We start from the raw sequence: 16,610 nt of genomic DNA on the forward strand, positions 1-16,610 counted from the left end.
GAACTTGGCCTTGCAAAGTATCCTTGTCTGTGGCAATTTAAGGGAGTGCCGGCACTCGCTATCGTTGTTCTAGGACTCCAAGCTCCACTTTATTACCATCCTTGGCTCAAATGACAGAAGACCACGATTTGCTCCTTTTTGCAGCCTTTAAATGTCTTAAATTAATAAAACTTGGTGCTCTTGGTGTTCTTTCTTTACACCTTAACAAGGGCTGATTCGTCCTTCGCACGTTTACTGCTTTCAAGAATAGATAAGACCATGGCTGCTTCAGTTTTGATACCAGGCCAGACAGCTTCACCATGCGCTTCCACAATGTCGGCTTATTTTTTCTGTGACACACTTCTCGCCTTTTCTCTCCATGAGTCCTGGCTTACTAAATTCAGGTATACAATGGCGGATTCACCTGCAGTCTATTCTCTACATATAGCCATCTTCTATGATGACTTAGTCTACTTGCATTTCAGCATCTGTACAATTATTGAACGGTTGGTATTCTGCAGCATTTTGCACATGTGCAGTCTTCTTCTCACATATGAAAGTTTACTTGATTCTAAACTTCGTCATCCGTTTCGGTAAGATCCATGCATTCTCTTCAGCCAGTATCCTCGGGGGGAGGGGGGGTTACGCATGTCTCTTGTGACTTCTCCAGCTTCTCTCTTTGCTCAGTTTCATATTCCTTCAGGGAGTTCATCCCTCGGATTGTCGTCCCTTCGGGAATACATTCGATAGGGTTTTCTCAGTGGGTACCTTCTTTTGAATATCCATTGCGGTATTGGCACAGCTGCTGGTGTCAAACATGGCACGATCTCAGTCTTCCAACATATAGTTGGTCGGGGGGTGGGATTTCCTACAGAGGCATGTAACTGCTCCTCTAAATTTACTGTATTGAATCCAGGTATACAATTGGCACAAGTTGACAGTCGCCAATGTGAACATAACCTTCACACATAAAGTTTCATTTTTAATTACTTAGTTAACGTTTGTGAGACACTGCTGTGACGAAATACACAGTCTACCTCTGTCGACCGCCAAGGAGGTAACTTGCGGGGGGGATCGATTTGCCTCCCTAAACCAGATCATTCTCCCTTTGTCCCTGTCATGTGACAGGCACAGTCACAGGATCAATCTCAGTTGACCCCCTGCACAGCTGGGAGAGCCTAAAGCTCCCACTAGTTGTACCCTAAGTTCCAAAAGGAAACCCAAATGCACCAATTCCTTGGCAGATTGCTTTGCTAGCAGGATTCTGTTAATCTTCATCCCACAACAGATAATGACAAACTTCAAAGGCTCCCCCCCCAAGAGATTCTCCCTGAGCCCTGAATTCCTGTGTAAAATACAATGTTACCAGCTCATAGTTTCCCGCATATTTAAAAAATGCACGCAATTATTGTTAACAACCATACCCATGGCTGGCGGCGACATACTTCAAAGGCCCAGAGATGTTCTCCTCAAGCCCAAGCTCCTCAATGGGATACAGTGTTACCAGTTTGAGGTTTTCCAGCAGCCATGCCAGCTCTGAACAACACAAACTTAACAATTCTCTGTGTACTGGCAGTCTACCTTCACTGGAGAGACAGAGTTGCAATTTTACCAAGGCAAAACCTTCCTCTTACATCCACATCAGGTTCACATCGTTGGGGATGTGAGGGGAGCTGTGTCCTTCTTGAACAGCGTCCTGCAGTAGTGAGAAAAACAGAGCGGTTTCCAAGAAGGTCCCTAAAGCCCAGAATAAGTTCAGGTGCCACAGTGTGAGAGTACCAATCGCATATCTACAACAATTTTGAGACCTAGGTTACAGACTCGCACAAGGAACACAGGGCTGTGTAAAACCCCACTGGGCCAGTGTGTTTATGTTAGAGTTTAGAGAAGGAGGTGGCGAGAGTAGCACAGAGTGGCGAGAGAGAGCATGCATGGAGGAGAGTGGAGAGAACTGAGAAGGAGGGTGGGTTAAGAAAGGAAGATATGGTAACATGAGGTGGTGGGAGAAGTAAGGAGTAGGATGTAGCGGGATGTGGCTTGTGAATGAATGAATGAATGAAGGAGGTGATAACAGGAGATGGTTGGAAGAAGGAAGGAGGGAGTGGTAACATGGGGAGGTAGTTGGAGAAAGAAAGGAGAAAGTGTTGAAACATAAGGAGGTTGTTGTAGGAAAAGCATAGAGGAGGTGGTACAATAGCAGGACGTGGTTGGAGACAAAAGGAGGTGGAGAAAAGGAACAGTACAAGATAGTTTTGGTGGCCTGGTTGGGCCTAGGCCTGTGAAATAGGCAGGAGGACAAACAAGCACCCGACGGGGACCCTACAGAGTGCAAAGAGGGCCAAGCGATGTCCCAAAGGATAGGGAGATAGTCCTCTATAGCTCTGCCTGTCACATAAGAACACTCCACAAGGACTTTGAAAGTGACTATCGGGAAGAGTCCATGGAGATCGGGATCTCGGTACAGATTGGTTCAAGAAACATTTTAAAATCCACAGCAGACATTGGAGAGAAAGAAGGGTTTGGGAGCCACTTGGAAACCCTCAACAGACAGAGAAATGAAAATGCAGGATCCCCTCTGAAACCTGCAATGGACCTTTGAGAGAGACTGGGCCGATATCCTGCTTCCTTTCTAAGAAAGACAAGTCTGGCAAGGCTCCCATTGGGTTCTCGATGAGAATTGAGAATCCTCCTCATGCAGAAGTGTGTGAGAGGCTGGGCTGGAAAGCCTTAATACAGTAAGGGGTCAACTTTAAGGACTCCATTCTGAGGAATTTGATTTACTTATCTTCTTTGCTATTTGGGCACACGCTGTGCATCTTTTCCCCCAGTAAAGTACTAGTTTCTCTTTGTCTTGATCCTTGTCACCTTGTGGCAACTGTCATGAAGAACAGATTACTCGCACATGGAACAATTGAAATGTGTTACTTTTATTCTTACTTAAACAAATTGTGAGGTTGGTAGGGTGAGAGTTGTATAAAAGGAATTCCTGCTTGGCAAAATGGAAGTACTGAACAAAAACATGCGTCTCCATAAATAAAGAATGGCCTATTGAGCACTACTCGATACACTACGTTTTATTATTGTAACAGCCAGAATCGGACTGGTGGTTCTCCCCCTTTTTCCCCTTTCCAATTCCCCCAAACTAATCCCCCTTACTCCTATGTCCCGTCCCCTTTCCTCCATACTTATGGGACATCTCTCCGTCCTGTGGGACTGGACCGGAGCGCTTTATAAAAGCATAAAAAAAGTCAAAAAAAAAAAGTGTCCTTCCTCTCTTTCTACGCGGGACCCGGCATGCGCCCGTAACCCCACCCATCTCGGTTCCGCATCGCGCATCAGTCCTTTTCTCCGCTTGTTCGGGACTGGACACGCTTGGATCCTCGGAAGATCTTCTTCCCTTTTGTCCTCCTCTCTGGCTCTCGCTAGCGATCATGTACTAGTCTGTCTATGTCGTTCAAACTAGACTTTCCAGATTGTTCATTGTGTCACTGACGCTTCGCCAGGGCGGATCCCCATCCTCTTTGTCTAGAGTGTTTGGGTCCGGATCACCATTGGGACTCCAGTTTTTATTGCGACTCCCTTTTGGTCCGGGCACTTCAACGTCGGTTGGAGCGGTGGGAGGAGGTGTTTCGACGTACTCCTCCTTCGCATTTTCAGGCGTTTATCGATGAAAAGAAGAAACGCCCAGTAAGTTCTTTACTTTTCAGAGCACCCCAGCCAGGAGATACCTTTCCGGGCTCTTCCCGAGCCGGGAGGAGCGTCGAGCGCTCTGTCACCGGGGATTGCCCCGAGGTGCATTCTGGGCCTAAAAATTGTACCAGAGTTTTCTCCGAGGGTCTCTGTAAGGGGCCTGTGGATACCGGAGCACGCTCCGAGGCCCCTCCTGTGGGGGCTGCCTGTAGACCCTGTTCTACTGAGTCGTGGGGTACCGGAGCTCGCTCTGAGGCCTTGTTATCGGCTTCCCTTAAAAGTACCAGGGTGCGCCCCGAGGCCTCGGCTCGGCTTGGTGTTACCGAACGGATGTTCGAGGCCCACGCTGGTAAGGCTGTTACCGGACCTGGGTCCGAAGGTCCCTCGTTCAGAGGCTAAAGTGACCAACATTTCTGAGAGGCCTGCCAAGGCCTTATCAATGAAAGTTGTTCCTCACCGTTCCCACTCTTGTGGCGACGCCAGAACTGTTGAGGGGGCAAGGAGTGAAAGTTCTTCCTTTACCGGCAGTGCCGAGGTCCTTCCTGTGAAGGCTAGTTCGGCCATTGGTATGTCACAAACATTCCAGGCCGCATAGTACTGGCTCTGCCGAGGTTCCTTATGTAAAGGCTAAAATTAAGACCCCTGACCCACCGACGGGGACCCCTGCATCACTTCCACACGTACCGCAGTTCCCCTCAGGTGATGGTAAAATGGTGGCCGTTCCCGCCACGACCATGGCGGCCATTTTGGGTGCACACCCTACAACTGTGCCATCGGCCTCAGGTGTAGGAGTTGGTTCCACGGGTGAACATAAAATTCCTTGTGCGCATCCGTTTCGTCCAGTTTATGATTGGAATGCCCGGATGCCCATTCCGCACAATGTTGCGTTGCCTGTGGGTTCAGCACCTTTGATTTTTGTGGACACTTCGGGGGATGGGCCTGTGTGGCAACCCTCCCCTCTGCGTCCCTGGAATTATCCTCCTCATGAGAGGCCTTCTCTGGCAGTTCCAAAACCGTCTCCGCAGGACGCCTTTTTCGGCAAATTTCAGACGCTCATGCGTACCGACCCCATTAGAGAGTATTTCAAGGGTCTTTTCAGGGAGATATGCCCTCCTGTGCCTCTGGCTCCACCCGTTCCGCCAGTGGTTCCGCCAGTGCCGCCCTTGCCTACGGTGCCTCCACCGACCCTTCCGCCCTTGCCCCAATTGTCCCCCGTGGATAAGACGGTGTCTGACACGGTTCAGCAGGATCCTGACCTGTCGGATGATGCGCAGGGCGAGCAGGACAGCAAAGACCAGCCCCGCTCTATAAGAGCTTTTCACGACTGGGTACTGGACATGATGTGCCTATTGGATGTTCCGGTGCTTGAGGCACCCGCTCCGCAGGAGGGTGTGCTTTTGGGGGTGTTCACCTTGTCTCCTTTGGAGCGTACTGGCCTGTTCTTGCAGAAGGATGTTTTGGCCGAGGTCCGCAGGGTCTGGGAAAACCCACACTCTGGACTTTTCGTCAATAAGAAAATTGACGCGCGTTACAGGCTGCACTCTTCGAAGGAGGTAGCCCTGTCATCTTGTCCGCCCCCCCTCCTCCACAGTGGTGCAGGCCTGCAGCGTCCTCTTCTACGACAACGATGACTCAGGTTCTGGGGAAAGAGGACAAACTCCTGGACTCCCTTGGGAGGAAGATTTTCGCTAACTCCGCCTTGCAGCTCGGGCAGGCCAACGCGGAGCTGGTGTTAGCGGGGGCGAACATGAAGATGTGGAAAGGTCTGTCAGAGTTCGAGGAGTTCATTCCGGTCGAGAAGCTGGAAGACTTTAAGGTGGGTTTATCTGACGCCAGAGTCTTGACCCAGGATCTTCTTGAGGCCGCGGCTCATCACGTCGGCTCGTGGCCTTATGCTGGGTGTTGACACCTCTTGACAGGTGTGGCTGCATGCCACCATGTTCTCAAAGGAGGTACAGGACAAGGTGTTGGACCTGCCGTTTGACGGCAAGGAGCTTTTTCATTCCACAACGGATGTGGAGCTCACCAAAACGAACGACAGCACCCAGACAGCTCAGTCCTTGTTAGTCATGGTTAAAACTCCTTTCAGGTCCCAGAGGCCGCTGTCGCAGAGCTGGCCCTCCTCTGGTTTCAGGGGATTCCTAGACCGAAAATCCAGCAGAGTGGCTAATCCTTTGGGTAATAACCGCCAGAGGCAACAACGGACTCGGTTTTTCTCCCGCTCCTCAGACTCCTCCTCAGGTTCAGGTGGTAACATCACTGAAAAGCCTGCCAAATGAGGGTTCTCTGCGCTCGCATGAGACCCCGGTGGGAGGACGCATTGCGTCTCATTGGGAGGCGTGGCAGACCATCACCGAGGACAGGTGGGTCTTGTCAGTCGCTCGGGTGGGCTTCCGCTTACCCCTACCCCACCCTTCAACCCTCCTTTCCAGCAGTCGGGATCGCCCTCCCTAAAAGCCGAGGTGCAGAGATTGCAGGGCCTCAGAGCTGTGGAACCCGTTCCCTTTGGGGAGCGAGGGGAGGGCTTCTACTCCTGGCTTTTTACAGTGCTCAAACTCAACCAGGCTGGCCTGTGCACCATCCTAGACCTTTCCAAGTTCAATCTTTTCCTACCCCAAGAGAAATTCAAGATGATCACGCCTGGCCAGATATGGTCTTCCCTGCAGATGGGCGATTGGCTCAGCGTGGTAGATCTTCAGGATGCCTACATGCATATCCTGATCTGGGGTCCACATAGATTTCTCTGTGGGAGACGAGCATTTCCAGTTTCGAGTGCTTCCTTTTGGCCTAAGTTCGGCACTGCGTGTCTTTACGAAGATGATGTCGGTGATCGCTGCCTATCTTCGTCTGCAGGGTATCCATGTATATCCATATTTGGACGACTGGCTCTTAGCCCTTGTCCGCTGAAAACTGCCTCCAATCTTCAGTCTCTCCTCCAGCTCCTGTTCCACCTCGGGCTGTCGGTGAACTGGTGGAAATCTTCCATGACGGTCTCTCAGGACTTGATCTTCCTGGGTTTTCGCTGGAACACGATCGACTGCAGAGTGTACCTGACCGGGGACAGAATGGCGGATCTGTTGGCCACGTTTCAGATGTTTGCGCAGTCGGAGAGCATGTCGGCCTGGTGGTTCCAGAGGCTTCTGGGCCTCATGGCCTCGTGCGTTTTGGCACTTCCTCTTGCTCACCTCAAGATGAGGCAGACTCAGATGGCTCTTCAGAGTTCTTGGCTTCAGGCTGTGGATCCGGACTCCAAGTTGATAACGATCCCGGCTTCCATGAGAGCGGACCTGGACTGGTGGTCGTCTCTCAGCAACCTGTTGGTGGGGGTGGGGTTTCAGGACCCAGCTCTGGTCGCCTCAGGACAAGCTCCTTCACATAAATCATCTGGAGCTCCTCGCGATCTTCCTAGTGCTCAAGACGTTCAGACCGATCATAGCCAACAAGGTGGTCCGGATTCGTACGGACAGTGCAGTGTCAATGTTTTACATCAACAAGCAAGGGGGCACCAAGTCTCCCCCGCTCGTGGAACTGTTGATCCAGATTTGGAAGTGGGCGGTTCAGCATGGTGTTGTGCTACTTGCAGTACACATTCCGGGCCAGCTTAATGTCACGGTAGATGCCCTCAGTCGGGAACTGAAGGCAGAGGTCCTCTCATGGATTTTCCTGCGCTGGGCACTCCGGCAGTGGACCTCTTCGCTACGGCGGCAAACAAGAAGCTTCCTCTGTATGCCTCCAGAAACTGACGGGTAACCTCCTCTCTGGGTGATGCTCTCGAGATTCTTTGACACAACATGAGGGTTTATGCCTTCCTGCCTCTGCCTCTAGTTCATCGGACGATTGGCAAATTGAGGAACTCGGTGAACTGTTCTCTCCTACTCGTAGCCCTGAGGTGGCCGGCCAGGTTTTGGTTCTCAGAACTTCAACACCTGTCAGTGTATCTGCCGATCGGGGGTCACCGGTAACCTGATCTTCTTCACCAGGGGGAGCAACGACTGTGGCATCCCTCCCCACAATTGCTCAGCTTGGCGGCGTGGTGCCTGAGTTCAGGTCTTTAGAACATCTTGGCCTGTCAGCGGATAACAGGCGCATTATCCAGGCAGCCAGAAAACCTTCGACTAGGTCCCAATACAAAAGCAAATGGCTTAGGTTCTTTCATTGATGTTTAGACAAGCAGATGGACCCTAGGCGGACTACAATTGACACAGTACTGTCTTTTGTATACCACCTAGCAGAGTCAGGAGTTCACGTTCTGTCATGTAGAACTTACCTTTCTGCGATTTTCCGCCTACCTATCTACGGATCAATGCTCTTACTCTCTGTCTAATCCAGTGGTTAAGAGACATTTTACAGGCTTGAAGAGCCTTTATCCTCAGATTCGCAGTCCGCACCCGGTGTGGGATCTAAATGTGGTCCTGACGGCGTTGTATCATAAGCCTTTTGAACCGATGGCCACGGTGGACCTCAAGCACCTCTCATGGAAGGTGTCCTTTTTGGTGGCCGTCACTTCGGCAAGGCGCGTGAGTGAACTCCAAGCTTTGTCGGTGGAACATCCCTTCTTGGCTTTTCACAAGGATAAGGTGGTCCTACGGACAAACCCTGCTTTCTTGCCGAAGGTGGTTTCCGAGTTCCACCTAAACCAGTTTATTTCCTTGCCGGTTTTTTCCCGAACCCCACTTCAGAGGTGGAAAGGGTTCTACACTGTCTGGATGTCAGAAGGGCTCAATCTTGACAGAACTTCCGAACTTAGGAGCTCTTCTCAACTGTTCGTCACCTTCGGTAATCCACAAGGTAAGCAGGCCTCTAAGGCGACCATCTCCGGATGGATCGCGGCCTGCATCACGGAGTCTTACGCATTTCAAGGGCTGAAGCCTCCTAAAGGTATTCACGCACACCTGGTGCGGGGCAAAGCAGCCGCAGTTGCCTTTCAGAAATATGTCCCCTGTGAGACCATTGCAAAGGCGGCTACTTGGGCCTCCCCATCAGCTTTTTGTAAACATTATTGCCTAGACCTGAGTTCAAGAGCTGATGCCCAGTTTGGTCAGGCTGTGCTGAAGAACCTGTTTCAGGAAGGCGTTTTTTCCATCCATCCATAGTTCCTGTAAGGAGTGCTTGGGAATCTCCCATAAGTATGGAGGAAAGGGGACGGGACGTAGGAGTATAACCAGGTTACTCGCCGTAGTGACCTCCATACTCCTAGTCCATAGTCCCCTTTCCTCCATACGCCCGCCGTCCCCTCTAGTAAGGTTCCTCTGTTATTGCTAAAAGCCATCTAACCTGGCGATAGAAAAGGACTGATGGGCGATGCGCGGGGCGGAGCCGAGATGGGCGGGGTTACGAACGCGTGCCAGGCCCCGCGTAGAAAGAGAGGAAGGACTAAAAAGAATTTTTGGGGGAAATATTTGGATGCTTTTACAAAGCGCTCTGGTCCCGTCCCACAGGACGGAGAGATGTCCCATAAGTATGGAGGAAAGGGGACTATGGACTAGGAGTAAGGTGATCACTACGGTGAGTAACCTGGTTATTCCTCTAAACCCGAGTCCTAGCTTCAGAGTAGGCGGAGAGCAACCCCAAAAGCACCCAGGGGAATATCACACCTGAATCTACCTCTTAATGCTGTCTGGGTGGTGGAGTGTAAACCAAGGCAAATGAAAAGAGCCTAAGCTAAGAGGATTTTAACGTCCTCAGTCCAACCTCCAATCCCTGTCCTATGCAACAGAGTTCCACAGTGGTCAGCCCTCAAAGATCTCTTTCAATGCTCATCGTCTCAATGTGTTTTACATTGCTCTGGCACACTTCTTTTCTTGGTGTTGGCAGATGGGCTGCCCTTCAGGAATCTGTAGTTGTGTGGAGCGTTCCTACTGGGGCAAGACAATTCAGATTTCCCTTTTGCCCTAGTGGATTTCCTGAACTCCTTCCAGGGGAAGGCCATTTAGTATTTCCCCTCTTACCCTAGGGTGAACCACTCTGCCTGCTCCCATCACACTGGGGTTCTTTTAAGGTTGTGTTAATTATAACCCCTCCGTCAAGGGTCCCCCTCCAGAGCTTGAAGCCTACTCAGGTTCTCAAAGCTGCAAGAGTCCTTTCAGCTCTGTAAGATTTTCTGTAACAAGTATGATCAGCATTGGAGCCCCAGCAGGCTACTATCTCACTCCTCTTTAGTGTCCATTGGTTCCTGCCAGCTCCTTATTCATGGTCCCCAGCAGGGTCCTGCTTGGTTCCTGCCAGCAAATGTTTGTGTGGCCTATTTGACTTATCAACCTCTTGTTTCTCATCTTTGTCACAGCATGGCAACCCCCTTTCCTCTCTATCTGCTTCTCCTGCATCTCTTACTGCTGCCACACCAACTCTCTGGAGCCCCATCCTAATGCCAACACAGCTTAGTGGTTTGTGCCTATTTTGTATTTAGAGGCTTTGTTGCAAAGAGTTCTGGTTGGTGCATCGGTTTCCCAATCAGCTCGAGGTAGTGTGAATGGCGTTGTCTAGTTTGTTCACCTCTACATTTGCGAGTACCTTTCCCTCGGGTGAATTCATGAGTTGTGCCTCAACTACTGATTCAATGTGACTCCAGTTTCTTGTTCCTGTGGTACAGGGAGCAAATAGGATAGCCATCATCTTATTGTCAGGCTTGAGTGTCATGGTGGATGGCAGCCTCACATTGTAGCAGCCCGCTCCTCTTCCAGTTGCACTCGCTTGCTAAAATCGTTTTTGTTCTGTGTGCATAACCCTCTCTGTTTTCCCTTCTTAGCCTGCAGCTACTTTCCCCCAGGCTCCGATTAACGTTCCTCTCCAGAGCTTGCGCTCCCAAGGTGTGCTCGGTGAGGAATTTTGCTCTGCAAGCGCACTGGCTAATTAAGCCCAGAGCAAGTGGCGTACTTTCAATGTATTCTTATTGTGGGCAAACCTTTTGCATGGCTGCTTCTCTCAGGATTTCATCCTCTTTACACTGCTTTGCTCGGATTGTTGTACTTTGGGGCAACGTACCTCATTTTTCACGTGATCAATTTCCTGATGTTATATAATGGGGACATCTCTCTGATAGGCTGACTATTGGATGTGTGGTCTGACAACCAAGGCGGCCTGGGGATCCCCCTTTTACCACTTCCTGGGTTTGAGTCGTGTAGCTGGTGGCCCCCAAAGTCCCTCTCCATGGTCTCCCCAAAAGGGTGTCTGTCAAAATACCGAATTATGAAGTTAATACCAGCTATCTGCCTTTTCTTTGAATGGTTAACCCCTCCATCTACTTGGAAGTGCATGTAGCTGCAATATGAATTATTAGAACATACCAACGGGATATAGAAAGTCTGGTCATGAGGTAATACTTTGTCTTCAGTGTTGCTTTAAATGAAAATCTGCAAAAACGGCAATGTTGCTCTCCAGATGCTGCTTGAAAGGTACATGCCCTTTAGTGTCCTTGGTTGAGATGGAGACCTGTGGGACTAGTAAGGCAAAACGTCATCAAAATATTTGAAACTCGGAAACAAACTTCAATAAACTGTCTATGGTTCCCAGGTGTGACTAATTGAATGGGCTATGAATGCTATGCACGTGGACTGAACGAATCTATATCGCATTAGAGAACGTGTCCAGAGTGGCAGCTCTTTGAACATCAGCCACCAAGCGGTTAGCCACTTATGGACAAAACAAAGGAAGTGCGATTTCCGGATACACTGCCACTAATTGCACTACTGATAAAATGTCCTCTCTCTTCGCCAAGTCTTCATTCACAACCTGACATTTTGCGTATAATCTGTTAGATTGCTTAAACGTGTTCCTGTTCAGCTGCTCTCATGGTCATGGCCATGTGTTGGAAAGGGCTGCAGGAAGTGGTCTACTCACACCTGTGTTTTTCACCCTGCATAGACGGGCCCATCACGTCGGTATGTTCCTCAGGGCCTATTGCATTTCACAAGTCTAGACAATACCACCATCGGCTCGGAAAGTCTTTGAGCAAAGAGCCATTTGATTTCGGGTTACTCATGGTTCTGGCTTCTTAAAGTGGTGTCCTCCTTTAGTGTGGGGCTCTGTGCAGCTGAGACCGGGCCAGACCCAGGAAGGGAGTAACCAGGCAGCAAGCACTATGTGTGGTTGTGACGGGGAGTTCGAACGCGCTAGAGACCTTGTGTATGTGGTGCTATGCAAAAGTCTGGTGAAACAAATGTCATTATCTTGAGAAAATAACCACCCACCTCCTTTGCTTTCCCTTTTTAGTTCTTCACGCTATGAAAGAGGATAGCGAGAAAGTGCCAACTTTGTTAACGGACTACATTTTAAAGGGTAAGTTTCCAATTTATCATTGATGTTGGGTTATCATGTTGCTCTCATTGGGCCTAATGCACTTTAAACTGTGCATTCCGTCCTGCACTTTAAACTGCTGATAGAGGAGCAAGTAATGGATCAAAGAGGTTTTTTTCTTTAAACCCTACCTCACCTATCGCATTACAAGCACATCACATTTTCTCTGTTCAAACCAATTTTTGCAAATTTAAAAATATGGAACACTGCACGCACGCACACTCACTCTCTCTCGCCCTCTCTTACACGTACACACACACACACACACTCTGGAACAATGTTTACGAAGTATCTGAACTTTTTGTTTCCATACTCCATGCCTCTTCCATATTATCAATCTCATGCTCTGCTCTATCTTGCAAACTGTGAAGGCCTTGCTATTGATGGACCAAAACACTTTACAATAAAACTGCATCGTGGCATACGAATAACAAAACGATACATGTATTTAATCATTTTGTCGTCGCTACTAAGCAATCCAGTAAGGCACTGTCTGTGTCACACTGCCTTCTTGGTGGCAGAGCCAGCCTTGCATCTGGCAGCGCCCGGGGTGAGGAAGCAAAGGTGCCACCGCCCCATTCCCTACAGTGGGGTGGGGGTTGGTGCCAAATTGTGTCTCCTTGCCCAGTTGCTCTGCTAAATACAGCACCACTGCCAAACCAGCAGCCAACAGCACTATATTTAATGTTGATTAACTCCCCACTCTGCCATGGGAGCAGGGAATTAATCACTGCAGTAGGGCGCTGATACTAAAGCAGCATGGGACAGCCTTTGAAAGACTGCCCCATGCTGCTTTAGTATCAGCGCTCTTTTGTAATAAAAAGCACCCCGTTCTCATGATGGAAAGCCCACCGCCAGCACGCGAGCGGGGGGCATTTTATTACAATAGTGTGCATGCCGCGCCTTGCCCCACCACGCCAGCTCGGGGATCCCTTGAAAGACTCTCCCCATAGCTGGCTTGGCAGGGGCTATCGTGGCGCCCCTGATGTGTTGATGCGTGCAGACTGGAATTCTCTGACCTCTACATATGGGTCTGTTTCTAGATGTTCTTAGTTGAGAGCATAGAGTCATTGGTGTCCAGAAGGAAATCTCATGTGCCCATGGTGTTGGGTACATTGGCCTGGGCTGTGATATGCAAGTTGATTGTAGAGCTGTTACGTTCTGTTATTTCCAGAATCAGCATTGATGAGTGGTTCCCAGCGGACCACCCTGGTATATAAGCAAGGTCTTTTCACACTTGGTGGAACTAAACTCTCTCTGGGTACCATCACTGAGCAGCAAGGGTCGGACTTGGGAAATCAGGGGTTTGGTATGTAATTACAACTAACCTATAGGCTTGGTGAAAGTTATAGAGGGCCAAACGGATGTATACAAATGTACCATTTTATTAGGCCAAAGCACATGAAGGTAACAATATACAATGTGCTTCACCTGTACACAATATCTAGCCTACAGCTGGGGGGCTTCTGTGATGAATCCTGCCAAGTCATCACAGAATCCCAGCCTAAAGTCTCCTCCCATGTGGCCAGAGAAAGGCAGTAGCTAACTGATCCTAACCCTGGCGGTGGTGTTCGGAGCAAGGATCACCTGGGAGGAGAAGGCTGTCAAGGGAATGTGGTGATTCCGCCAGGAGAGATGCAGTAGTCCTCTTTTGAGGATGGGGTTCCCATGGTGCCTGAATATTGAATCACATGTTTTCACAGTAAGGCCTCCCCTCCCGGACTTTCCCAAGATACCAAGTATAAGAACCCTCTTTGTAAACATGGGGATGATGTATATAAGAGTCAGGGTGTCAGTGCTACTACTTTTAGTACTAATGATTCTCCATGGGGTTCAGGTTACAGACCCAAGAGAAAATCCATATGTCCTTTAAAATCTTCCCCTAAACAGACTTCATGTAAATCCCCTAAACAATGTGGATTAAATTATGTTAAAACTAGGAACATTGGGGACTTCAAGTCCCATAATGCTCCTAGTGCCGAGACGAGGAAGAGGAGTCCAGAGTTTCCAGAATGTAATGTGCGGTCTAATTGTCCTAATGACCCACACCTTAGTGGGACCTTTTAAACTGTTAAAGGCCGTTCAGGTGCAGGCCAAAAAAAAACAGCAGAGGAAGCAGCAGAAGCAGCAGGAAGAAGCAGGGAATGGAGTCGCCTCTGTGCTGACTGCGGGATGCCGTGCAGAGAGCCTTCTGGAGGGCGGGATCCCTGGTGTATGCAGAGGACGCGCAGTGGGAAACGGTATCAAGGCCTGCGACCCCGAGGGAAAGAGAAACTCCCTGCGTCCTACAACCCTGTCACACCCCTGGAGTATCTCACAACTCCTTCCTGACCACGGAAGCCAAATGCAGTTGACCCCTCCCACCTTGGTTGGCACAGGCTCCTGATTCTTGCTACCAGGTAAGCTAGAGGCAGCCATTGGGGTGAAGAGGGTTAGGGCGAAGTTGTGGATAGGGAAGGGGGGGAGTTTAGGATAACCGGATAACCGGATAGAGGGAGAGGGTTCCTGTAATGGATGGGAAGTGGGGTTGCAAGGGAAAGGCACATATAACACTGACCAAAACCTGTAGTAACCCTCTAGTTCCTGGGCTTCTTTACCTCCTGACCTCTCTCCTAAACGGAGCACAATCCTTCTTGATTAGTAATATGCTCTCATAGTACTTGAACCATCAAACGTTCATATCCTAGTTATGAGCGACTAACATAAGCACATAGCTTCCAGGAGACTCCTGGACAAGCAGTAGCACACACACAATACAAAAGAACAGAATCATGACATTTTAGCCCTTGAAAACAGACTGAACACAGGACCTCTTGTGCTCTTAAATGCCTTACTCAAAAGGAGTTACTTCCCGAGTACAATTCGCCACTAAAGACACACTACGCTGCCTGCATTCCTTCTCGAGTGCCTCTTTGTGCAAGCAGTGACAAAGCATGCCCTTGAGACAAATGTTCTCACACAGTGTGTCCTTAATAGCGTTTAACGCTTTCTGCACAGCTTTCACCAATTAGCTTTCATGTGCTGTACAACGTTCCTCATCCCCAGCACTCATGCATATCTCCCTCCCCCGTTCTGTGTTACTGAAACCCCCCCCCAATGAGGCACTGAACTGAGGCCTGGGGGGGTGGATGGCACCTCCCCAGGCAATTAACAATCTGTGTTGAAACGAGCGGACCCGCTGTCTCACAAACGCTTCTCATGCTGTGAGGGAGAGGAAGCTCTGATATCCTCCACTACCCGCCTGCAGACCCTTTCACCCCCTCCGGTCTCCTTAGCCCTCCAGCACTCCTTCCTGCTCTCCTTGGGCCCGTGCCTGCAGAACGCCAAAATCACCAACATGCTGCATGGGCCGGGAAGGAGTCTTATTGGCACTCGCATTGTGCTCACACACGCACTCCACACCCGCGGGGATCATGGAAGTTTGTCTTTTGAGTATCCCAGCCCGTACATAGGACTTCCTGACACCCCATTTCCTCACAAACCTGCTCCGGTGTATGGTTCTCACTGGTGAGTGTTCAGGGTTGTGCAGGATTCGTTGACGGTCAGCGCTAGCAGTGGCAGGTTGGTGCGAGCTGTCAAACTCTGCAGAAGTCCTTACGAATGAAGAAGTGGAGTCAGCATGTTAGGAGGTGCCAGGAAAAACCAGTGAGTTGGCCTGATGCAGGTGACCCCAGGACGTTCCAAGGGAGACCGCTGAGTAGTTTTACATACCGAACATTTGAATTTAAGCAAACTGGGCGCAACTTTCCTATAATGAGTTGTCAAACTGTCGAATATTGTAACCTGCATTGCAAAAGCCAAACTGGGGAATAATCAATTAAGGAATATTATAGTCTGCATTGCCAAAGAGGGGTGATAATAAAAGGAGATACAACTTTCCTGAAGAGGGATATCTAATAAGGGGGCATTGTAACTTGCAATGCCAAAGCCAAAGAAAGCTGAGAGTGACATTACAGCAAGTTACATTTAATAGTCCCATATCAAGATACCTTGAGGGAAGGAGTTGTAAACCACGTTACCAACAGCCAAATGGTTGTGTAAAGGAAAGTCAGATTCAGCAGGTGAAAAGCCCTCCTTGTAACAAGGAACAAGGTTGAGAGAAGCATAACCTGCATTGCTTATGCCAAACCAATCAATGCGACACAATTGTCCTTTTGTGTAGCATGTTGGAAAAATAAACTGTATGCTATTTGTGATAACAAGCCTTACCAAAGAGTACAAGTTGTAGAAGTAGGAGTTTATTTTGTTATCCTGGCAAGAGAGTAAACCTGGAAAAGGACAAACAGTGGTTAGTCAAAGCAGATGAGTGGACCAGGAAGATTATTATTTGAAGTACTGTGTGAACATGGTACAAGGTTGTGACAGAAAAGTGGCAAAGCCATTACGGAGTTTGTTGAATTATTGCATTACCATCCTTGCTAAGCGGTTGTTTCTAAAGAAGAAATTTGACGCAATAATAACTGATTGATCTTCAGAGAACAGTTGCCTTGACTTCTGACTGGAGATGTGAAGAGAATGTTATTTTGTTTTGCCAATCAGAAGAATGTTGAAACTTTAACAACTGTTCGTAAGTGGGGGAAAACCTTTTGAACGGAGATAGTCTCTTTTCCAAGTGAAGAATATATTGAATGAAAAGAACTTTAAATTCT

The 16,610-nt window shown here is 49.1% G+C and overlaps 1 protein-coding gene across 4 annotated transcripts in view; it reads left to right on the forward strand.

The window, feature by feature from the left end:
• Positions 1–16,610, forward strand: part of FEZ2 (fasciculation and elongation protein zeta 2) — a 573,054-nt gene that overhangs the window by 497,699 nt on the left and 58,745 nt on the right. For all 4 annotated transcript variants that reach the window (XM_069607918.1, XM_069607917.1, XM_069607919.1 and 1 more), the window contains one exon: positions 11,878–11,943. In XM_069607918.1, the coding sequence (XP_069464019.1) occupies positions 11,878–11,943 (66 nt within the window). The remainder of the gene's footprint in view (positions 1–11,877; positions 11,944–16,610) is intronic.

Source organism: Ambystoma mexicanum, chromosome 4q (assembly GCF_040938575.1).
Source record: "Ambystoma mexicanum isolate Mex_15411 chromosome 4q, UKY_AmexF1_1, whole genome shotgun sequence".
Taxonomy (NCBI): Eukaryota; Metazoa; Chordata; class Amphibia; order Caudata; family Ambystomatidae; genus Ambystoma; species Ambystoma mexicanum.